Below are 23016 nucleotides of genomic sequence, written 5' to 3' on the forward strand. Positions count from 1 at the left end.
CAGAAAACGGGATTCATTGTTTTCAAAATTTTCTTTTGTTTACAAGAGTTCTTCTCGTAAAATAAACTATAAAATCAAAAAATACTCTCAAAGTTTCAAACAACTTCTGTCTCTTTGACTTATAATTTAACTTGTTTAGACGTTTTTTATGGCGAACAAAGAAATGTGAACTTCGATGTTCGTGAAAGTAAACAGAGTTCAAATGACGGCATCAAAAGATTAAGCTGATAAAGAGCACAGTAAATTTGTACAAAAGCAAACTTACAATGATTATTTCTTTGGTACTATGAGTTAATAAAACACGATCACACCATGAGGGACATCTAGGAACAACAGGTGATAAACTATTGATCTCCATATAAATTACTTCGAAAAACACGGACTCCAGGGGAACGAGTTTTTTAAATTTAAAATAACGATTTTAAGACCCTGAGTACAAAGTTGCAAAAACAGAAATTCATTTTTGATGTAACTACGTATATAGCCATTGCAATTTCATATACTTTCAAATATTAAAAAAAAATACAATTAAAACAATAAAGAATATAGCAGTTCTGTTCCGAATCTTTCGCCCCAGGTCCTTCACACGCGGTCAGGACATTACCTTTTTTCAAGATAGATAGAATCTGTAATTTCAACATCTTCAGTAAATGGATAACTGTAAGTAAGGAAAAAAACCTTTACGTTAATCACAAACTAAACGAGACGAATTCACCTTGCAACATTGATCGAATGTCCAAACAGCAAAGCTCATTTCGACAAGATGAGTTAAAAGCAGAAATTGATAAACAAAACCTCCATCAATAAAATAATTTATGAATCACCTGGGTATGAAATTGACAGGAAACTCAAAAAGCCATTTCTCAAATGCTGGAGGCTCCTTGTCCAGCTTTCGAAGTCTCCGAGCGTTTTTTTCAAAAAGTCTTGGACATTCCATCTTGAATGTACTTGGCTCAACAATAAGCCGGGCCTTGATAAAAAAAATACAACTCATTCTCAACAAGTCAAACTAGAGCAGGAAAAACAGTAAACCACTTCCTTGAGATGATAATCATTACATTGGACAGAACTAAGCAACCAGCACTACCCATTCACAATTTAAAGAGAAGTTACCATATGTTTGTACATTCACAAATGTGTATGCATATGTCAGGAGGGGGTGGAGACATATAAAAAATTTTGATGTCAGGAGGGGTGGAGACATATAAAAATTTTGATGTCAGGAGGGGTGGAGACATATAAAAATTTTGATGTCAGGAGGGGTGGAGACATATAAAAATTTTGATGTCAGGAGGGGGTGGAGACATATAAAAAATTTTGATGTCAGGAGGGGGTGGAGACATATAAAAATTTTGATGTCAGGAGGGGTGGAGACATATAAAAATTTTGATGTCAGGAGGGGAGACATATAAGAAATTTTGATGTCAGGAGTCATATAGTCACACTTATGTCAGGAGTCACATTAAGTGACACTTATGTTAAAGACTCTTTTTCAGTTAAAGTTAACTTTATGGGTGTTTCTTTCTCTTCATCTGAATAGTTCATCTCAACACGACATTGCTTTGCCAGCTTCTATAACAAAAACATAGAGCTTCTTCACTCCAAATCTTACATGAAGTATACCTCATGCGTTGCCAAGATAATATCACCTTTAAAAGTTTACATTGATCCAGTCGAAAGTTGAAGTCACCAAAAATAAATGCCGGATCTTCATCTAAACTGTAAATTTCGAATGAACATTGAAAATAAATTGTTTAGCAATGAGAAAGTAATAATGACTATTACACACATATAATACCTGTTTAATACATATTCAAATGCATGTTTCCTGTACTCTGCATACACAGAAGGACTCTGAAATATTTATAGAATCTCACAATTTAATAAATTTATTTAATTTACATAATGTCTGATTATTAACCATGAAATTTGTATTTATAAACAATGTATTCTTCCAATCATCACCATATTGATGGTGACTTTTGTATTTTGACACAGGATGTACAAAATATGTATTGATATGCAAACTATATCATTGCATCATATAAATAAACCATGTTATAAGTCATTCCATATATAATATAAAGCAATATACATACTGATCTCAATGAAATCAAATTGGATGGATCATGAAACAGGTGAATGTTAATCAAATTCATGACTCTAAATGGAAATAGGACATTGATTTAGCATTTCATAGATCTCAACAATTTAATTAAACACTTTGTCCCTTGTCAATAAAACCAATTCAATATTTGCCATGTTCTAGATTCACTCACATTCCACAAATCTTCCATTTAGTTTTTAAGTACCCTTTTCTTGACCATTTCATCTACATTATAGGCAAATGAAACAATGCAAAATCTTACAAGCAATTGATCAATTAAAATCTTTGATTAACCTCTTTACACACTTTGATCACACTCTGATCATACTTTGATCACACTTTGATCACACTCTTTACACACTTTACACACTGTGATCACACTCTTTACACACTTTACACACTTGGATCACACTCTTTACACACACACTTTGATCACACTTTGATCACAGTCTTTACACACTTTACACACTTTGATCACAGATCACACTCTTTACACACTTTACACACTTTGATCACACTCACACTTTGATCACACTTTACACACTTTGATCACACTCACACTTTGATCACACTGATCACACTTTACACACTTTGATCACTTTGATCACACTCTTACACACTTTGATCACACTTTACACAGATCACACTGATCACACTGATCACACTCACACTTTACACACTTTGATCACACTCTTTACACACTTTGATCACACTTTGATCACACTCACACACTTTACACACTTTGATCACACTCTTTACACACTTTTTGATCACACTTTACACACTTTACACACTTTGATCACACTTTTTGATCACACTTTGATCACACACACTTTGATCACACTTTACACACTTTGATCACACTCTTTACACACATTACACACTTGGATCACACTCTTTACACACTTTACACACTTTGATCACACTCTTTACACACTTAACACACTTTGATCACACTCACACTTTACACACTTTGATCACACTTTGATCACACTTTACACACTTTACACACTTTGATCACACTCTTTACACACTTTACACACTTTGATCACACTCTTTACACACTTTGATCACACTCTTTACACACTTTACACACTATGATTACACACTTTGATCTACACTCATTGATTAAAATCTTTCAAACTACAGCCACTGTTTGCAACAAACTTCAAAATTTTTTGCCTGTTATAAAACATCTGAATGCAATTTGAAAACAAAAAAGTGAATCTAAACACCAGCTTAAAAATGATAAACAACTGCACGAGCTTGTCAACTAACTTGCAAAGTTTACAAACATCATAATTATCAATGATATAATCCAAATAGGATGAACATAAATACCATGAATGAGTAGGCTTAACCAATAAAGGTTTACTTTTTGTAATTCCAACATTGCATGCATTAAAATTCATATATACAAATTTTTACCTCAGGGAAAAATTCTTTAGGATATTTCAACTTCTCTATAGTATTCAAAGAGTCCAAGCAATCTGTAAAAATCTTAATAAGAAATTTTATCCTGACGTTATGTAATACAGAAGTCTCGCTCAGAACATTGCCGAGCTCTTAAGAAGAAATAATGAGCAGTTTTCTTTTCCAGTTATCATGTTATTGTATTATAATGAAAATTTTCATTCTTCTAACTTTAATTTATGTTATTCAAATTACCTGTTTTCCTGCTTTCACTGTTTCATATCTTCTATCTATGAAAATATCCATACTCAGATACTCGAACACAAATATTAACAAAAATAGACACAAATAGCTTATACCATTATAATTCCAAATTGCGACATTCTTCAGTGACTTGTGAATAAGAAAATAAGCTCCGAGGGCCTAATGGTGACAAAAGTAGTACATCAGTTTTCATAATACTCCAATCTTTTGCACACTTTACATACAGAATAGCAAGTCAATGGAGTCACTCCAAAGTCCTTTTGAAAATTCAAAAATGCACTTACAGTATACTTATCTTCATTTGTAAAGTCCTGATCAAAATAACCAAGTACTGTTGTGTAATTAGACAGGTCTTCACATGCTAAGAATTGTCTGCAAATTACGTAAGTTATTGATGGTGAAGGTGAAGTATGATTGCCATTTAAAGTTGAAAATACGCGAGGAATATTTGAAAGTGAGAAATATTGAGCACGTACTTATTCATTTGTTTAATGCCATCAATGGCAGCCTGTGGATATTTACCACCGATCTCTTGGAAGTGAATAGCTACAAATGGAGGATATCCAAGAGTGGCAATTTTCTGTCAAAAAAAATTATTCAAAACTGAGTAATAATTTTCCTATAGTATTCATAAAAAATTCATTAAACTTAGCAAGCAAAATCTATCTGCGTATTTCTAGCGACAAACCTACAAATTTTCAATGAGTAGTAGACTTACATTTGTCATTTCCTTACACCATTTTGGTAAAAGATGTTTTATCTAGAAATAAATCAATTATAATGCGTATCACAGTTAAGATAATACATAAAAGACATTTATACTCACGTCTTCAAACAGAGAGCCCACGTTGGCCGTAACTAATAATAATGGCAATTTATCATTCATAATTGGACAGACCAGAAATTTCTTTGTATAAAATCTATTTCGACGTTTCTTCTTTTACTTATTCCCCTGGATAATTTTAGGCTTGAAAAAAGGAAACAGGTACAAATCAAACAACATCTTTCCGAAGAATATACAAACAACGAATTAATTTGCAAGAAGCGTTGAATTATTCAAAACGTGCGGTGCAGCTTTGATTACATATCTATGTTGACATGTTTTCCCATAACTTTACCAGGTCAATATCCAGAGATATTACCCTTCGCCCATAGAAATAATAAATATATCACATGTGAGCCGCTGACCGGCGTCAGTGTAAAAAAAACTGACATTTTAAATGACGTCGAATCTACAGTTTTTCCTTTCACCAGAAGTTGAAGTCTTCGGTTTGTTTACATTGGAACAAATAAAATTTTCTTTGAGTTTTTTTGATTTGAAACGACGTGTTAATTGTTGACATTTGTATAATAAGGCCAGTGTGACCTGTCCTTTTTAGTCTCTTTGGTCTTAACCGAAAATTGTTTGCAGTAAAATTTATACTTAACAACGGTTACTCCAAATAATGTTAGCATTTTGATTCGAGGTTTCCGCCGTTTCGATTTTAGTCATTATCAGTTGACTAAATAAAGGCAAAACGTTGAATCAAAATGCTAACAATATTTGGAGTTACCGTTGTTATGTATTTTATTAAAATACTCAGTAGAAAACAGTAAAATTTATCATAAACAACGACGAAGATATTTACTGACGCTGACCATTTAATATATCAAATAACAATACCTCCACCTCAGGTAAATTGGTGAATTTTAAAATTGACTACATGGAGCAGAAATGCAACATTCTACTGTAAATCATTAAAAAGATACATTTCTTGTGAAGTATATTCCTTCACAGGTGCACATTAACTTGGTTATAGAAAAAAGTGAGTCCAAAAATTGACTACGACCATCATACTTAACAACAACTTTTGGATGTTGCTGTTGGTTTTTTATTGTTTCCATTAACGACGTTAGCCACCTTAAATGGATTAGGTGAAACAGACATTTCAAAACTTCTGGAACAATCAGGCTCAACTGTCATAAATTCAAGATGTTTTGCATATCTGGAGTTTTTCAAAACATGCCCAATGTCAGCGCTAACAGGCTTGAAAGAACACTAAAAAAGAAAAAAAACTAAAACACTCAGATTGTCTCAAAATACAAAAATTCAATAAGCCAAATCAAGATTCATTGAAATTTATTAGTTTGAATTCAAACCAAAATTTTTAGCTCAATTTACTATGTATAAAAATCCTACTTACATCAAATGAATTCTTATGATCAAATTTGAAGACATTAGGGCTATCGCTTATTGTACCTAAATGAAGAAAGTACTTGCATTAACAATAAAGCACATAATTCATTAAGAAGCATGACATTCTTTTGGTATTTTGGGAAGCCTTGGCATTGATAATAGCTAAATAAAATATATTACACTCACCTTTGTATTTCACAGAGATGCAATCCTTTTCTTGTGTTTTCTTGCTTGTCTTGAATAGCCGATATGTTACTGAGGCAAACTTTGAATCTCCTAATGGTGTAAATAACCTCAGCTTTATTCATTCTTCTATTTACCTACTTGCTAAATGTATGCCATATTCTGAATCTATTTTTAAAAAGTGACATGTGCAACGTGTGATTTTTCATTAATGAAAGGCTTGCAAACCACAAGTTGTATGCATGCAAGCATCAAGAGTGCTCAATACCATAGAGCAATAACTAAATAGTAGTTAAAATTAATTAAAATAATAGTCACTATAGCCTGTTCATTGGTATGGCAACCCAATCTTCATAAATCATCCTGCTTCAATTTGCTTTGTAAAACCATAACTTAATTGTGCAGTTTCAAATGAATATTTATAATACAGGGTAAAAAGAATTTCTCATTTTTTGTTTGCTACACATGGTCATTATTTTCCAAACAACAAGTTTTTCTTGAGAATAAAAAAATCTTTACAAGGATAAATATTGTCATCTACATCTATTACCTAAAACCTTTTCAAGTCCTTCATTTCCGCAGGTCATTGGTCGACTGGTGACCAAATAGGGTCCAGAGAAACCAATTTCTTTGGTTAATTCAACAAATGACTTCCAATACATTGCACCAGCCAGACATTCCCCTTAAAGTTTATCATATTATTTAATTTAAGTCTTCAACAAATATCATAAATAAAATAAAATAAAACAATGCAAGCATGCAAAATAAATAATACGACAAAAACGTGAAGTGATTCATTATATTACCCCAGAGTTCTTTATGTTCTTTGATATTCTGGGGTAATTCACGGTCTGCATAAACATCACTGAAGTAAAATTCTCCACCTTCCTATACAATATGCAGACAAGAAAGACTCAGTGCAAAATACACAAAGCTTTGTAACATGCATTAAAAAGATTTTTGTTCACACTCCTTGGTCATGTAGTTTCTCTTTACCTGGAGAACTCTGAAAGCTTCTTTAAAAACAGAAGGCTTATCAGGAGACAAATTGATGACACAGTTTGATCTACAGAAGATTTAAAAAATAAATAAATGAGTTTCTAACACAACAATATTATTTCTTGTCAAACTAAGGGAAAATTATAGGAGTGGCCAGGGGGGCTGACCATTCATATTGGGTAAACATTTCATGGGTAGACTAATACATACATGATCAAATCACAGCTTTCATCTTTTATTCCAGCATCTTTAAGATTTTCAATATATCCAAGTTTAAACTCAACATTAGGTGAAGTGTATCCAAATTTATCCATGTGATATTGAATGTATTTGTTTGCAACATCCAACTAAAAATGAAATGGAACCCATTTGTATAGCTTCATATATTTTCTTGCAGAGCAGCAAAAGTTCTCTATACAAAGCAGCTTGCAAAATCCTCTTATTCACAAGATTTACTGCTCATATTTTTAAATGAACACATAACACAACTAGAAAATGGTATACCTGTTCTTCAGTCATGTCAATACCCGTCACAAATCCTTCTTCGCCAACAAGTTTACTCATTACAAAGCAATCTCGACCAGCACCACTTCCAAAATCCAAAACCTTTGTACTCTCAACAGCATTTGGGAATACCAAGCCACATCCATAATACCTGAAAGAAATGGCTATGAATTTCGTTTTTAAAATATGATTTAAGTAATTTGTCATCGTGGATATCAATGTAACTGTATTTGTAAAGATTTAAAAGAACTTTAAATCCTAATTATATTATTCGATAACATAATTTCTTTTAATTGCTAAAAAATATTGTTCATTCAGTCCTGCTTTGCCAACAAAATAAATGATGATGTTGATTGTTCTGGCATTGAAACAGAAACACTAAAATGGCAGACACTATAAACAACAAAATCATACTTTGATAAAACGTCTTCGTGGCAAAGTGAAATTGCTTCCCTAACCCGTTTTGGAACTTTTTCCACTTGTACACAAGCATTTGTCTGTAGATTTTCATTCGTTGCCAAAACCTTGCCATAGTATTCCTTCACATTATCTCTGATTTCACTCGCCATTTTCTTTAAAAGAAATAAGAAAAAGCTTTTTTCAAAAGATAAATAAATTTTATCACGCGTTCATCACATGTACAAATACTTTTGTAATGGAATGTGAATACTATTTTGAACCATTCAAAACAATGCTTAGACCAGGGGTTCTTAACCTTTTGTTGGTCACGGACCCCCAAAACATTCTAATGAAAGCTTTGGACCCCTTTAGAAGAAACACATCGCAATTGTCAAAATTAGCTTTTAATTAACTTAGTAATATAGTCCAGAAATTTGCAGACCAAACAGAAGCAAATTAATAATTCAACGAATAATAATGAATAATAAATCAATTATCGAGTCAATTAAGTTATACAACAATTGCAAAACCATAAAGAATCAAAAAATACAGTGCAGTAACCAATAAGTAGAATGCAAATAACTTTTTAAATCAATGCGAAGGTTGCTCCTGCTTATCTTCAACAAGAACACGAAATTGTGGGACGGTTTTTGCCAGGGCCACACGCATGTTATCCTTAGCATCCAACCGATTTCGCTGTTTCGTTTTGATAGCAAGAAGAGCAGAAAACCCTGCCTCACAGAGGTAGGTAGCAAAAGGAATAAGAGCAACCATGGCTCTCTTCACCAGGCGAGGATACGCTTGTGCCAAGGAACACCAGAATTCTGCAAGGTTCTTTGAATTGAATTCGCTCCTTAGCATTTGCATTGTCCTCAACTCAATGAGGTCATCTTTGGCAAGATCGTCCTCACCAATAGAATTTAGATCTGCAAGAAATGGGTTGCGAATCCACAATTCAAAATTCGGATCATGTGAGCAATAACTTTCAAAAGATTGCTGCAATCTGTCTAAATTTTCGCACATATTTCCACGTAGAGAGGAAAGCAGGGCTTCAGTATTATCGATTCGAGTTTGAGAGATCACTTCCTCCAGCATTGGGAAGTTGGCAAATTTGTCTGTTTCAAGTCTTCTTTTCCACAAAGGAAGCTTTGCTTGAAAAGCCTGCAGTCTTTCTGTAACGTCCATAATCGTTACATCTGGTCCTTGAAATGACAGATTTACTTCATTCAAATGACCGAAAATATCTGCCAAGTAAGCTAAGCCATAAAGAAACTCCTTTCTGTCAAATCGCACTGATAGAGGATTTTGTTTTTCTCGTAAGAAGAATGAAACTTCCTTTCTCAGTTCCATCAAACGCTTCAAAACTTGACCTCTCGAAAGCCAGCGAACTTCAGTGTGGTACAAAAGTACTTCATGTTTTGCACCCATTTCTTGGCAAAGTCTTTTGAATATACGATTGTTTAAAGCTCGAGCTCTGACAAAGTTGACGATCTTTACAGAAACAGACAAAATTTCTTTTAAAGCTGGTGATAGAGTTTTTGATGCCAATGCATGTCGATGTAGAAAGCAATGAGTCACAATGATGTGAGGAGCTTCTTTCTTTACCAACGAAGCAAACCCTGAGGTTTTTCCAAGCATTGCGGGCGCTCCGTCGGTACACAAACTACCAATATTTCTCTTCCAATTGAAGTCTTGTTTGGCAAAGAAATTGTTCACCATCTCTAATACGTCTGCAGCCTTTGTAGTTTCTGAGAGAGGCTCGCAAAATAGAATTCTTCTTTAATTGCATCAGCGTGCATATAACGAACATATACAAGAAGCTGGGCACACTGAGAGACATCTGTGCTTTCATCCAGTTGCATGCTAAATGGAAATGGTGATGCTTTAAGTTCCTCCATTACTTGTTTCAGAATATTATTAGAAATGTCAATAATTCTGGAGCTGATGGTATCGTTTGACTAGGAAACGGCTTCAAGTTTCTTTCTTTGTTCTGTGCCACATACTAGCTCAGTCATTTCCAGAGCACACGGTTTTATCAATGTCTCTCCGATAGTGTGAGCTTTGCCTTGGCAATGCGGTAAGCGACCTTATAAGATGCTTCAAGGCAAGGCTTCTGCGTCTTGATGAATCCGAACTTCGGCAAAGTCCCTGATTTCTCAAATCGAGCCTTCTTAGAACGAAAAGAATCAACACTATCCAGTGCGTTTTTAGGATGAATAGATATGAGGTGCTCTTTCAGTTTCGCTGGCTTCAAACTTGCATTGGCAAGGACTTTACCACATAGAAAACATTGCGGCCTTTCGCTGCCATCACTATCAGTAATAAAGGTAAAACCAAAGCTACATAATTTTCACTGTACTTTCTCTTCTTCGACATTTTTTTAAATTGGTAAAATTTTTAATTTATTTATCCTTCCAGGTTATAAACTTTTGTAGTAGAAAACACATAAGCAAATTGACAGCTTTCTATAATACTCAATGCAGCATACACGTGCACGGTTTTTTGTTCAATCTATGCAGCATACACGTGCACGGTTTTTTGTTCAATCATAGAGTCTATGTCGTAATAGAATCATACACAATGTCTATGTCATAGACATTGTGTATGATTACATAGGCCTATTTATCACAAATACAATGTGTAAGAAACATTAGACTACTAATTATAAATGCACAATAGAAAAGAAAAACATGTCAATCATACTTCAGTTAAATATACATATCGAAGGCGAAAACATCTTGTTTTTATTCCGTCCAAAGATTTGTGAGCATATATTTCGAACGATCATCAAACGATGTTGCTTTTTTAGGTTCTAACCGGTCAATAGAAATACGTAGCCTACTGTAGATATTCTTATTTGGATATGCGGACCCCTTAAAGCACCATCATGCACCCCTTAGGGGTTCATGGACCCCAGGTTAAGAACCCCTGGCTTAGACCCTTAGACCAAGCACAACAGGGCTTCGTTAAAACTATTAATGGCCTAATCTTCTCGTCCATTCATGCATGTATTGAAAAAGATCAAATTTGTTAATTAACATTATCCTAGGTTGCCACTATTTTATGATCTACTCTAATGAAAAAAGCATTTGGACAAATATTTTCCTTATTTTGTAGTTTATGAATCATGGATTCGAGCCTCCACATTTTTCCTAACACGTGCTTTTGTTTTGTTGATTGTAATATATATCAGTTCTATCACAGTCAGAGAGCCTCTCCTCCCTTCTCAAAACTTTGGAAAACAACTTTGTTAACATTTTGAAGTACACCTCTGCTACCAACCATTTGTCATAAACAAAATTTCGTATTTTAAGGAAGTTGATTTATGAAAGATTGTTATATGCAGTGCGGTGTTTCATATCATATCTTCATTCAATTTCGAAGTTGATTTATGTTGAAACTTGCAACAAAAACAATTTGACGAGGTTTTGATTAGAAAAAAACATTGCGTGGAAGTGTATTAACTTCTTCACACACGTAGACTTTCAAAACAAAGAAAAAATTCAAACACTCGTTTTTTGCACTATATTTAACAGCTAGTGTTTATCTCACAGTCTTGGTTTTCATTATTTCTATTGTCGACGTTGGCCATCTCAAATGGCCAAAATGGCTAAAACCAGGAATCTTGTAAAAAGTAACTTCCATAATCAAGCTTCTCTCTATATAAGTATACTATGCATTTCCATCTCTTCCTTGAATACATCCTAAGCTAACCAACTTTGATATACTTGTTCCTGATTCTGTATTTCCGCGTCTATGAGATCGTACAAGTCATCGTACAAGTCATCGTACAAATAGATTGTGAAATCAAAAACTAATCAATCTTTTCATATGTCTAACCTTAAAGATATCTCAACTTATTGCTGTTACTGATCAATATACAAACTCCACTCGATGATGTAAAATGTATATTTTAAGAGATGAGCTATTGCTGGTGGACATCGGTGGAATAAGATAGTCGGATACCATTGACGGATCATGGCTGTAGCTACTAACTACTACTTTGTAATATGTTACACCTTTTAGAAAGAGTGTGTGGAGAAGAAACCGAGTGCTCATGGTCGTTTGATGAAAATTTACTGGCATTACTCTCAAACATGGCATGGAAATGAAAAATGGACAAATATCATCAACTTTTCGTCCACTGTCTGCTTTTTCAAAAATCGAATAATCATCATTCTCAGACAAGTCTGAAATGCTTTTCCCCATCATTACTTCGCCCAGTCTCCTTTACCGTATTCATTATATCCAGCTTTTTCTAGCTTAAAATAATCACTGTTGAAGAATATGGTTGCAGCTGAATTTGTACAACTTGGCTAAAGCATAAACAATCACATAATAAGGAGCCATCACTGCTAGAGGTAGGAAGGACACTGTTAGCTTAGCTTGATGACCGTAAAACTATAAAGAATTTGCCCCTGGATTTAGAATAACACTTTCCTTGGATGTAAGGAAGTTAAAAACTTTCTCAAACATGGTTTCAAGTATTTATTTCACTCTTCTTGTACTTATCTCATTGCTAAACACTTATACTCCTCGTCCACATAGCTGGATTTAGTAGACTGATTTCTATTACACTCGTCATGCATCTGTGCTCTTTTAGAATAATTCTTTAATCATACGAGTGTGTCTGTACTTACAAATGTTTTTCTCTAAATTCTCAACTCCTACAGATAGTCTGCATAGAACTCGTTGTGGTTGAAGCATAGTGAATCGTCGTCACAACTATAAATTGTATTAGATGGTCTAATTACGTTGTGTAAAGCACAGAAAAAAGGCAAGACAAACTATAAAACATCTTTACTTTAACCATTTCTCCGGAATTTTAACCGAAATGGGAATGAGGTTTTTAGAAATTTACACAGCAATAGTAAAATGGCAGATTCTTTATGCCACTTAGTTAAATCCTGCATACTTTGACAACACATTTTCGTGGCAAAGTGAAATTGCTTCCCTAACCCGTTGTACACAAGCATTTGTCTGTAGATTTTTATTCGTTGCCAAAACATTGCGATAATATTCCTGCATATTATTTTTGATTTCACTCGCCATTTTCTTTCATAGAAATAAGAAAGAGTAAAATCTTCTTTCAAGTTTTCTTCTTTCAACTTCTTTAGTCAGAGTTAATTGATCACAATCACAGTTCATGATAAAGGTTTATATAGTCACAGGATGAAATGAGATTTGTCTTACATTATAGCTCAATAACGAATGTATCGCTTAGGGAGATTCTGCGAGTGCTACATTTGGAAAATTTAGGGGAGCAAGAAAAAATCGACCGTGCAAAAACTGCCGGTAGAACTTTAGAAAGTATTTTCTTTGTTTGCTGGTTGATTTTCATAAAAGTTCACCAACTACATTTTTATAAATGGATAATTATTATACCCCCAATTTGTAATAGTTCAATGAAAAGCCCCTTTCTGTGGAGTGGTTAATAAATTCTACTACTACTACTTCTATTCTAATAAAGTCTGCAACTGCCCCTGTATTCAATCTCACATTGTTAACTTCCTTCTGAATAAAACAGGTACAATTGAGCTCTTTCTCATGTATTTAACCCATGCACATACACGCTTACTGTTGCTAACGAAAGACCACTTGAATCGTTGACAATTCTTTACTTTGTACAAATTTTTATCCGGGAAAGGAAACTTCAATACAAAAAAAACTTAGCCTGCGTTTTCAAATTTAGCCACTCAAAAGGATCTTTAAATTGGTTCTTTTTCGGTGAACAAAAATGTTCACAAGTGAACAAAAATCTTCAAGAGAACAAATGAAAAACTGAGCTGGCACACATCGCTCACTCGTACATCTCATCTTATCTCCCGACACCAGCTGACTTCAAAAAACATCACATCCTTAAAAACATTCGCAACAGTCCAAACATTATCATTCTCAAACCGGACAAAGGCAACAGCGTTGTAATCATGGATTGTCAAATGTATCGTAACTCCTGCCTTAAAATAGTTAACAATACAGCAAAGTTTACCCCATTCAAAGAAGACGTCACACTATCACGTGAAGCCAAACTGCAACGACTGTTAAGGAAGCTTCTAAAGAAAGACTCGATTAACAACAAAGTTTACAACGAACAAAAATCCTTATCATATACCTACGCATTTATGCAAATTAATCTATAAAGCGTACAACAGCGCCCAAATAAATTCCCAGCACTTTAACAAATAATGTTAGCATTTTGATTCGAGGTTTCCGCCGTTTCGATTTTAGTCATTATCAGTTGACTAAATAAAGGCAAAACGTTTAATGAAAATGCTAACAATATTTGGAGTTACCGTTGTTATGTATTTTATTAAAATACTCAGTGGAAAACAGTAAAATTTATCATAAACAACTACGAAGATATTTACTGACGCTGACCATTTAATATATCAAATAAAAATACCTCAACCTCAAGTAAATTGGTGAATTTTAAAAGTGACTACATGGAGCAGAAATGCAACATTCTACTGTAAATCATTAAAAAGATACATTTCTTGTGAAGTATATTCCTTCACAGGTGCACATTAACTTGGTTATGAAAAAAAGTGGGTCCAAAAATTGACTTCTACGACCATCATACTTAACAACAAATTTTGGATGTTGCTGCTGGTTTTTCATTGTTTCCATTAACGACGTTTGCCACTTTAAATGGATTGGGTGAAACAGACATTTCAAAGCTTCTGGAACAATCAGGCTCAACTGTCATAAATTCAAGATGTTTTGCATATCTGGAGTTTTTCAAAACATGCCCAATGTCAGTGCTAACAGGCTTGAAAGAACACTAAAAAAGAAAAAAAACTAAAACACTCAGATCCTCTCAAAATACAAAAATTCAATAAGCCAAATCAAGATTCATTGAAATTTACTAGTTTGAATTCAAACCAAAATTTTTAGCTCAATCTACTATGTATAAAATTCCTACTTACATCAAATGAATTCTTATGATCAAATTTGAAGACATCAGGGCTATCGCTTATTGTACCTAAATGAAGAAAGCAATGAAATTAAACAATAAGGTACATAATTCATTAAGAAGCATGACATTTTTTTGGTATTTTGGGGAAGCCTTGGCATTGATAATAGCTAAATAAAATATATTACACTCACCTTTGTATTTCACAGAGATGCAATTCTTTTCTTCTGTTTTCTTGCTTGTCTTGAATAGCCGATATGTTACTGAGACAAACTTTGAATCTCCTAATGGTGTAAATAACCTCAGCTTTATTCATTCTTGTATTTAACTACTTGCTATATGTACGCCATATTCTGAATCTATTTTTAAAAAGTGAATGTATTTTTAAAAAGTGACATGTGCAATGTGTGATTTTTCATTAATGAAAGGCTTGCAAACCACAAGTTGTATGCATGCAAGCATCAAGAGTGCTCAATACCATAGAGCAATAACCAAATAGTAGTTAAAATTAATTAAAATAATAGTCACTATAGCCTGTTCATTGGTATGGCAACCCAAGCTTCATAAATCATCCTGCTTCAATTTGCTTTGTAAAACCATAACTTAATTGTGCTATTTCAAATGAATATTTATAATACAGGGTAAAAAAGAATTTCTCATTTTTTGTTTGCTACACATAGTCATTACCTAAAAGCTTTTCAAGTCCTTCATTCCCACAGGTCATTGGTCGACTGGTCACCAAATAAGGTCCAGAGAAACCAATTTCCTTGGTTAATTCAACAAATGACTTCCAATACATTGCACCAGCCAGACCTTCTCCTTAAAGTTTATCATTTTATTTAATTTCAGTCTTCAACAAATATCATAAATAAAATAAAATAAAACAACACAACCATGCACAGTAAATAATACTACAAAAAGGTGAAGTTAATCATTATATTACCCCAAAGTTCCTTATGCTCTTTGATATTTTGGGGTGATTCACGGTCAGCATAAATATCACTGAAGTAAAATTCTCCACCTTCCTATACAATATGCAGACAAGAAAGACTCAGTGCAAAATACACAAAGCTTTGTAACATGCATAACAAAGATTTTGTTCACACTCCTTGGTCATGTAGTTTCTCTTTACCTGGAGAACTCTGAAAGCTTCTTTAAAAACAGAAGGCTTATCAGGAGACAAATTGATGACACAGTTTGATCTACAGAAGATTTAAAAAATAAATAAATGAGTTTCTAACACAAAAATATTATTTCTTGTCAAACAAAAGGAAAATTATAGGAGTGGCCAGGGGGGCTGACCATTCATATTGGGTAAACATTTCATGGGTAGATTAATACATACATGATCAAATCACAGCTTTCATCTTTTATTCCAGCATCTTTAAGATTTTCAATATATCCAAGTTTAAACTCAAGATTGGGCGAAGTGTATCCAAATTTATCCATGTGATATTGAATGTATTTGTTTGCAACATCCAACTAAAAATGAAATGGAACCCATTCGTATAGCTTCATATATTTTCTTGCAGAGCAGCAAAAGTTCTTTATACAAAGCAGCTTGCAAAATGCTCTTGTTCATAAGATTTAGTGCTCATATTTTTAAATGAACACATAACACAACTAGAAAATGGTATACCTGTTCTTCAGTCATGTCAATACCCGTTACAAATCCTTCTTCGCCAACAAGTTTACTCATTACAAAGCAATCTCGACCAGCACCACTTCCAAAATCCAAAACCTTTGTACTCTCAACAGAATTTGGGAATACCAAGCCACATCCATAATACCTGAAAGAAATGTTTATGAATTTCGTTTTTAAAATATGATTTAAGAAATTTGTCATTATGGATATTAATGTACAAAAAGAATGATGGCACAACGCTATAACCAACAACTACAAACAATAACGACCTTATCTAACAACATTTGAGAAATTAACCTTCCACTCCTTTTCCTTGTAAACGAGACAAGTCTACTCAAAAGCAGAAAGCCTTATACACTACAATATACATATCGGCAAGCGGGATGCTTGTAACAATCTATGTTTAACATCGATATTAGATTCATTTTTTTCCAGTGGAAAGCGGGATGCTTTCACTGAAGGGCAATTATGTATTGTCTAACATTAACACCGGATTATGTTACTGATATTTAATGTGGAATTCGAGCTTTGTCCATATGAATTGTTCAACATGCTTCCAAACAAAAATGAGCAGGAATATTCAGTTGCCATAATTTCGTAAAAGCACTATTGCTAATGCGCATTTAATATAAACGACAAGTTTTTTGAAAATAGACATGTTTCGACATCTCATGATGCCATCTTCAGCAGGAGTGAAATAATAAGTGATACAAGGTTTCTATAAAAGTAATATGAACTGACCTTAATGTTCAAGTAACTAACCCTGACCTCATTGTTCAAGTTTTTAATTTCAATACAATATTTAGTTTATAATACGCTCGGACGCTCCCCATTAATTTATCTTATTTCCTTTTTATTGTTGTAATTTATGTATCATATTACTTTTATATAAACCTTGCATCACTTATTATTTCACTCATACTGAAGATGGCATCATGAGATGTCTAAACATGTCTATTTTCAAAAAACTTGTCGTTTATAATAAATGCGCAATATTCAGTTGATTAACCTATGATAAACCTTTCACCTTTTAACTCTACTATACCGGTCACAAGCCCGGGACTTGAAGCGTATAAGGTTCTCTGCTTTTGAGTAGACTTATCTCGTTTACAAGGAAGAGGAATGGAAGGTTAATTTCTCAGATGTTGTTAGATAAGTTCGTTTTTGTTTGTAGTTGTTCGTTATAGCGCTGTGCTATCATTCTTTTTGTTTAATAACATTCCAACTATTTAACCTTGTGATATTAATGTCACTGTATTTGTAAAGATTTGCAAGAACTTTGTAATCCCAATTATTATTTGATAACATGATTATTTTTAATTGCCAAAAAATATAGTTCATTCAGTCCTGCTTTGCCAACAAAATGAATGATGATGTTGATTGTTCCGACATTGAAACAAAAACACTAAAATGGCAGACACTATAAACAACAAAATCATACTTTGATAAAACGTCTTCGTGGCAAAGTGAAATTGCTTCCCTAACCCGTTCTGGAACTTTTTCCACTTGTACACAAGCATTTGTCTGTAGATTTTCATTCGTTGTCAAAACTTTGCCATAGTATTCCTTCACATTATCTCTGATTTCACTCGCCATTTTCTTTAAAAGAAATAAGAAAAAGCTTTTTTCAAAAGATAAATAAATTTTATTACGCGATCATACATGTACAAATACTTTTGTAATGGATTATTTGATGTCTCTATTTTGAACCATACAAAACAATCCTAGGACCTTGCACAAAAGGGCTTTGTTAAAACTATTAATGGCCTAATCTTCTCGTCCATTCATGCATGTATTGAAAAGATCAAATTTGTTAATTAACATTATCCTAGGTTGCCACTATTTTATGATCTACTCTAATGAAAAAAGCATTTGGACAAATATTTTCCTTATTTTGTAGTTTATGAATCATGGATTTGAGCCCCTCCACATTTTTCCTAACACGTGCTTTTGTTTTGTTGATTGTAATATATATCAGTTCTATCACAGTCAGAGAGCCTCTCCTCCCTTCTCAAAACTTTGGGAAAACAACTTTGTTAACATTTTGGAAGTACACCTCTGCTACCAACCATTTGTCATAAACAAAATTTCGTATTTTAAGGAAGTTGATTTATGAAAGATTGTTATATGCAGTGCGGTGTTTCATATCATATCTTCATTCAATTTCGAAGTTGATTTATGTTGAAACTTGCAACAAAAACAATTTGACGAGGTTTTGATTAGAAAAAAACATTGTGTGGAAGTGTATTAACTTCTTCACACACGTAGACTTTCAAAACAAAGAAAAAATTCAAACACTCGTTTTTTGTACTATATTTAACAGCTAGTCTTTATCTCACAGTCTTGGTTTTCATTATTTCTATTGTCGACGTTGGCCATCTCAAATGGCCAAAATGGCTAAAACCAGAAATCTTGTAAAAAGCATCTCTCAAAATCAAGCTTCTCTCTATATAAGTATACCATGTATTTCTATCTCTTCCTTGCACACATCCTAAGCTAACCAACTTTGATATACTTGTTCCTGATTCTGTATGTCCGTGTCTATGAGATCGTACAAGTCATCGTACAAATAGATTGTGAAATCAAAAACTAATCAATCTTTTCATGTGTTTAACCTTAAAGATATCTCAACTTATTGCTGTTACTGATCAATATACAAACTCCACTCGATGATGTAAAATGTATATTTTAAGAGATGAGCTATTGCTGGTGGAGATCGATGGAATAAGATAGTCGGATACCATTGACGGATCATGGCTGTAGCTACTAACTACTGCTTTGTAATATGTTACACCTTTTAGAAAGAGTGTGTGGAGAAGAAACCGAGTGCTCATGGTCGTTTGATGAAAATTAACTGGCATTACTCTCAAACATGGAATGGAAATGAAAAATGGACAAATATCATGAACTTTTCGTCCACTGCCTGCTTTTTGAAAAATCGAAAAATCATCATCCTCTGACAAGTCTGAAATGCTTTTCCCCATCATTATTTAGCCCAGTCTCCTTTACCGTATTCATTATATCCAGCTTTTTCTAGCTTAAAATAATCACTGTTGAAGAATATGGTTGCAGCTGAATTTGTACAGCATGGCTAAAGCATAAACAATCACATAATAAGGAGCCATCACTGCTAGAGGTAGGAAGGACACTGTTAGCTTAGCTTGATGACCGTAAAACTATAAAGAATTTGCCCCTGGATTTAGAATAACACTTTCCTTGGATGTAAGGAAGTTAAAAACTTTCCCAAACATGGTTTTAAGTATTTATTTCACTCTTCTTGTACTTATCTCATTGCTAAACACTCATACTCCTCGTCCACATAGCTGGATTTAGTAGACTGATTTCTATTACAGTCGTGATGCATCTGTGCTTTTTTAGAATAATTCTTTAATCATACGAGTGTGTCTGTACTTACAAAATGCCCAAAGCAGCATTTCTATTAAAACTTTACAAATCTTGTTTTTCCGGTTCAATATTTTCATGTTGTACGTTTTTCTCTTAATTCTCAACTCCTAAAGATAGTCTGCATAGAACTCCTTGTGGTTGAAGCATAGTGAATCGTCGTCATACCTATAAATTGTATTAGATGGTCTAATTACGTTGTGTAAAGCACAGAAAAAAGGCAAGACAAACTATACAACATCTTTACTTTAACCATTTCTCCGGAATTTTAACCGAAATGTGAATGAGGTTTTTAGAAATTTACACAGCAATAGTAAAATGACAGCTTCTTTATGCCACTTAGTTAAGTCCTGCATACTTTGACAACACATTTTCGTGACAAAGTGAAATTGCTTCCCTAACCCGTTTTGGAAATTTTTCCTGTTGTACACAAGCATTTGTCTGTAGATTTTCATTCGTTGCCAAAACATTGCCATAATATTCCTTCATATTATCTTTGATTTCACTCACCATTTCCTTCCATAGAAATAAGAAAGAGTAAAATCTTCTTTCATGTTTTCTTTTTTCAACTTCTTTAGTCAGAGTTAATTGATCACAATCACAGTTCATGAGAAAGGTTTATATAGTCACATGATGAAATGAGATTTGTCTTACATTATAGCTCAATAACGAATGTATCGCTTAGGGAGATTCTGCGAGTGCTACATTTGGAAAATTTAGGGGAGCAAGAAAAAATCCACCGTGCAAAAACTGCCGGTAGAACTTTAGAAAGTATTTTCTTTGTTTGCTGGTTGATTTTCATAAAAGTTCACCAACTACGTTTTTATAAATGAAAGATTATTCTAGCTCCAATTTGTAATAGTTCAATGAAAAGCCCCTTTCTGTGGAGTGGTTAATAAATTCTACTACTACTACTTCTATTCTAATACAGTCTGCAAATGCCCCTGTATTCAATCTCACATTGTCAACTTCCTTCTGAATAAAACAAGTACAATTGAGCTCTTTGTCATCTATTTAACCCATGCACATACACGCTTACTGTTGCTAACGAAAGACCACTTGAATCGTTGACAATTCTTTACTTTGTACAAATTTTTATCCAGGAAAGGAAACTTCAAGACAAAAAAAAACTTAGCCTGCGTTTTCAAATTTAGCCACTCAAGAAGGATCTTTAAATTGGTTCTTTTTCGGTGAGCAAAAATGTTCACAAGTGAACAAAAATCCTTACCATATACCTACGCATTTACGCAAATTAATCTATACAGCGTACAACAGCGCCCAAATAAATTCTCAGCACTTTAACATGAGAAGTCTACATTAAACTCACACACACCTTGACTCACAAACAACTGCAAGGTCGATCGGACACCGTTCAACAATTTGTTTTTTTTAACAATAAACATTATTCCTATCGATTTCACCGTTAATGAAGCGCCTTTATGTTCGTGGGTCATATTGTCTTATCCCAAGTCTATATTCAATCTGGTTTTAAACATGTTTTTGTTTATAAAAGAAGCCAACTATTCGTGAATTAACCAGACCAAAGATTATTTTCTCATGGAGAACGCAGAGGAAATTCGACAAGATCTTTAACCAGTTCTAAAAGCACACATATATATTATCTTATGATAAAAAGAATTCAATAAAATGGGATGAAATGCCAATCATACGTTAATTAATTACACAATAATTTTGAACCGCAGCCATTTCACTCTAGGCATTGAGATACTCTTGTCATACTAGATAAATCAAATAAACGTTCACATATACAATTACGCGGCTAAAACTGACGCAAGCCTTGCTTCAGGCAATGAATATGGTTATGTTGATGGAAACGAATTACAGAAAATGTACAAAGTGAACAAAAATATTTACACACACAAATTTTGGATTCTAAAAATGCAATTTGGTATCACCCAACGAGGAATAACGCCCATAGAAATATATGTAATAAGCAAAGTTAAGCGTTAATGTTTTTCATTCTGATACATTGCTCGAGGGGTATGGTGCAACAAAGAAAAAGCAAATGTCTGCGATAACAATAAAATGAACGTTATTCTTTTGTTATGGGTTCAACGGCATCCTAGCCATGAGAACTATTAATAGAAGAAGGATTTACTACAAGGGAAGCAATTATAATCTAGTGCTGAAAATAACAAAAAAGAACTAAAAGTTAATTGCCAATAAGATGGAAATAACCATCGACAACAAAGTGGTAGCTAATACACAATACTACTGTGTAAAAAATTATCTTCAATGGAAATGAGATTGTTTTCCGTGTTACTAGAAGATATATAACCACAATAACTTTGTTTATTAATGATAAAAGCAGTTTTTAGAAAGGATCTTAGAAATTGCTCTCTTAAGTGTATAATGATGTGATAACCACACTTTGTTTGTGCTCGAGATAATTACACTTCCGAGAAAAGATTTTCGGTGTTTTGCACATCCCACTACACTTTCCTGTTTTGCAAATGGTATTCTCATTTGTTTCCAAAGGCTGTCATCCATTACAGGAATGAAATGATATCATCTTAACATTTTGAATTTTTTAGCCTGGGAAGCTTATGTAACAACTCTTTTTGACAATGGAGAAAAATAATCTTGTTCATGTTACAATACCATGAATCTTTTTAGAGTTCCTGAATTCAAATACAGTTCGTAGAACCAGTTTACGAAAAATTAGTTTCTAATTTTTTAGAAAGCAATTGCTTTATTGATGCCGATAATGACCAATCATTTGACATGCTTGCATGGGGGAACTGGTTAAATACACAAACAGAGGCAATGAATTTTGAATATTTTTGCTACGGAACTTGCATGTATTCAAAACAGGGTCAATTAATGAGCAGGCTGTCAACAGTTACGTTTGTAGCTTCTAAAGCTATCACAAACAAATTCTTGCAAACGAAGAAATATCTCGGTACATTGGTGTCAATATATATGATTCTTCTTAGGTCAGGAAGTACAAAAGAAAAACATGTAATCGGCTTCCTAAGATACTAACAATG

At 33.5% G+C, this 23016-nt stretch overlaps 4 protein-coding genes across 6 annotated transcripts; all 4 read right to left on the reverse strand.

Annotated features, from left to right (window-relative positions):
• Window positions 1-264: 264 nt before the first annotated feature.
• On the reverse strand, window positions 265-5068 carry LOC124444055 (inositol polyphosphate-5-phosphatase A-like). Its single transcript, XM_046994623.1, has 15 exons — window positions 4611-5068; window positions 4503-4544; window positions 4261-4364; window positions 4069-4156; window positions 3880-3943; window positions 3776-3810; window positions 3536-3607; window positions 2280-2332; window positions 2100-2163; window positions 1799-1854; window positions 1650-1719; window positions 1482-1572; window positions 825-973; window positions 605-658; window positions 265-323 (listed from the first exon to the last, which is right to left on the reverse strand). Coding segments are annotated over exons 1-13 (801 nt in total). The 5' UTR covers window positions 4671-5068; the 3' UTR covers window positions 265-323; window positions 605-658; window positions 825-971.
• Window positions 5069-5407: 339 nt separating this feature from the next.
• Window positions 5408-8518, reverse strand: LOC124444054 (arsenite methyltransferase-like). Its single transcript, XM_046994622.1, has 10 exons — window positions 8362-8518; window positions 8061-8218; window positions 7647-7797; window positions 7353-7489; window positions 7140-7209; window positions 6950-7031; window positions 6694-6825; window positions 6147-6236; window positions 5968-6023; window positions 5408-5822 (listed from the first exon to the last, which is right to left on the reverse strand). The coding sequence occupies exons 2-10, from the start codon at window positions 8213-8215 to the stop codon at window positions 5622-5624; spliced, it is 1074 nt and encodes a 357-aa protein (XP_046850578.1). The 5' UTR covers window positions 8216-8218; window positions 8362-8518; the 3' UTR covers window positions 5408-5621.
• A 118-nt stretch (window positions 8519-8636) lies between these two features.
• Window positions 8637-9764, reverse strand: LOC124444494 (protein ZBED8-like). Its single transcript, XM_046995119.1, has one exon. It carries the CDS (start codon window positions 9762-9764, stop codon window positions 8637-8639), a length of 1128 nt encoding a protein of 375 aa, XP_046851075.1.
• A 4644-nt stretch (window positions 9765-14408) lies between these two features.
• LOC124444614 (arsenite methyltransferase-like) lies at window positions 14409-18263 on the reverse strand. Of its 3 annotated transcripts, none has more exons than XM_046995226.1 (9): window positions 18045-18263; window positions 16598-16748; window positions 16304-16440; window positions 16091-16160; window positions 15902-15983; window positions 15646-15777; window positions 15153-15242; window positions 14972-15027; window positions 14409-14826 (listed from the first exon to the last, which is right to left on the reverse strand). In XM_046995226.1, exons 1-9 carry the CDS (start codon window positions 18197-18199, stop codon window positions 14626-14628), a joined length of 1074 nt encoding a protein of 357 aa, XP_046851182.1. In that variant the 5' UTR covers window positions 18200-18263; the 3' UTR covers window positions 14409-14625. The 3 variants fall into 3 exon arrangements, with proteins under 3 accessions (XP_046851182.1, XP_046851183.1, XP_046851184.1); XM_046995227.1 differs by lacking the exon at window positions 18045-18263 and adding an exon at window positions 17345-17374; XM_046995228.1 differs by lacking the exon at window positions 18045-18263 and adding an exon at window positions 16901-17055.
• Between the last annotated feature and the right edge of the window lie 4753 nt (window positions 18264-23016).

The sequence above is a fragment of the Xenia sp. Carnegie-2017 genome, unplaced genomic scaffold (genome assembly GCF_021976095.1).
Source record: "Xenia sp. Carnegie-2017 unplaced genomic scaffold, XeniaSp_v1 HiC_scaffold_21, whole genome shotgun sequence".
NCBI classification, from domain to species: domain Eukaryota; kingdom Metazoa; phylum Cnidaria; class Anthozoa; order Malacalcyonacea; family Xeniidae; genus Xenia; species Xenia sp. Carnegie-2017.

Bases quoted from the DNA above. Each gene is read 5' to 3' on its own strand.
- LOC124444055 (XM_046994623.1), bottom strand. From the start codon at position 4,670: ATGAATGATAAATTGCCATTATTATTAGTTACGGCCAACGTGGGCTCT. The intron at 3,811-3,879 runs GTATAAGCTATT...ATATTTTCATAG, and splicing joins CGCAATTTGGAATTATAATG to ATAGAAGATATGAAACAGTG. The intron at 1,720-1,798 runs GTATTATATGTG...CGAAATTTACAG, and splicing joins TTTGAATATGTATTAAACAG to TTTAGATGAAGATCCGGCAT.
- LOC124444054 (XM_046994622.1), bottom strand. From the start codon at position 8,215: ATGGCGAGTGAAATCAGAGATAATGTGAAGGAATACTATGGCAAGGTT. The intron at 7,490-7,646 runs GTATACCATTTT...TTTCATTTTTAG, and splicing joins TTGACATGACTGAAGAACAG to TTGGATGTTGCAAACAAATA. The intron at 7,210-7,352 runs GTATGTATTAGT...AATCTTCTGTAG, and splicing joins GAAAGCTGTGATTTGATCAT to ATCAAACTGTGTCATCAATT.
- LOC124444494 (XM_046995119.1), bottom strand. From the start codon at position 9,764: ATGGTGAACAATTTCTTTGCCAAACAAGACTTCAATTGGAAGAGAAAT.
- LOC124444614 (XM_046995226.1), bottom strand. From the start codon at position 18,199: ATGGCGAGTGAAATCAGAGATAATGTGAAGGAATACTATGGCAAAGTT. The intron at 16,749-18,044 runs GTATGATTTTGT...CATTTCTTTCAG, and splicing joins CACGAAGACGTTTTATCAAA to GTATTATGGATGTGGCTTGG. The intron at 16,161-16,303 runs GTATGTATTAAT...AATCTTCTGTAG, and splicing joins GAAAGCTGTGATTTGATCAT to ATCAAACTGTGTCATCAATT.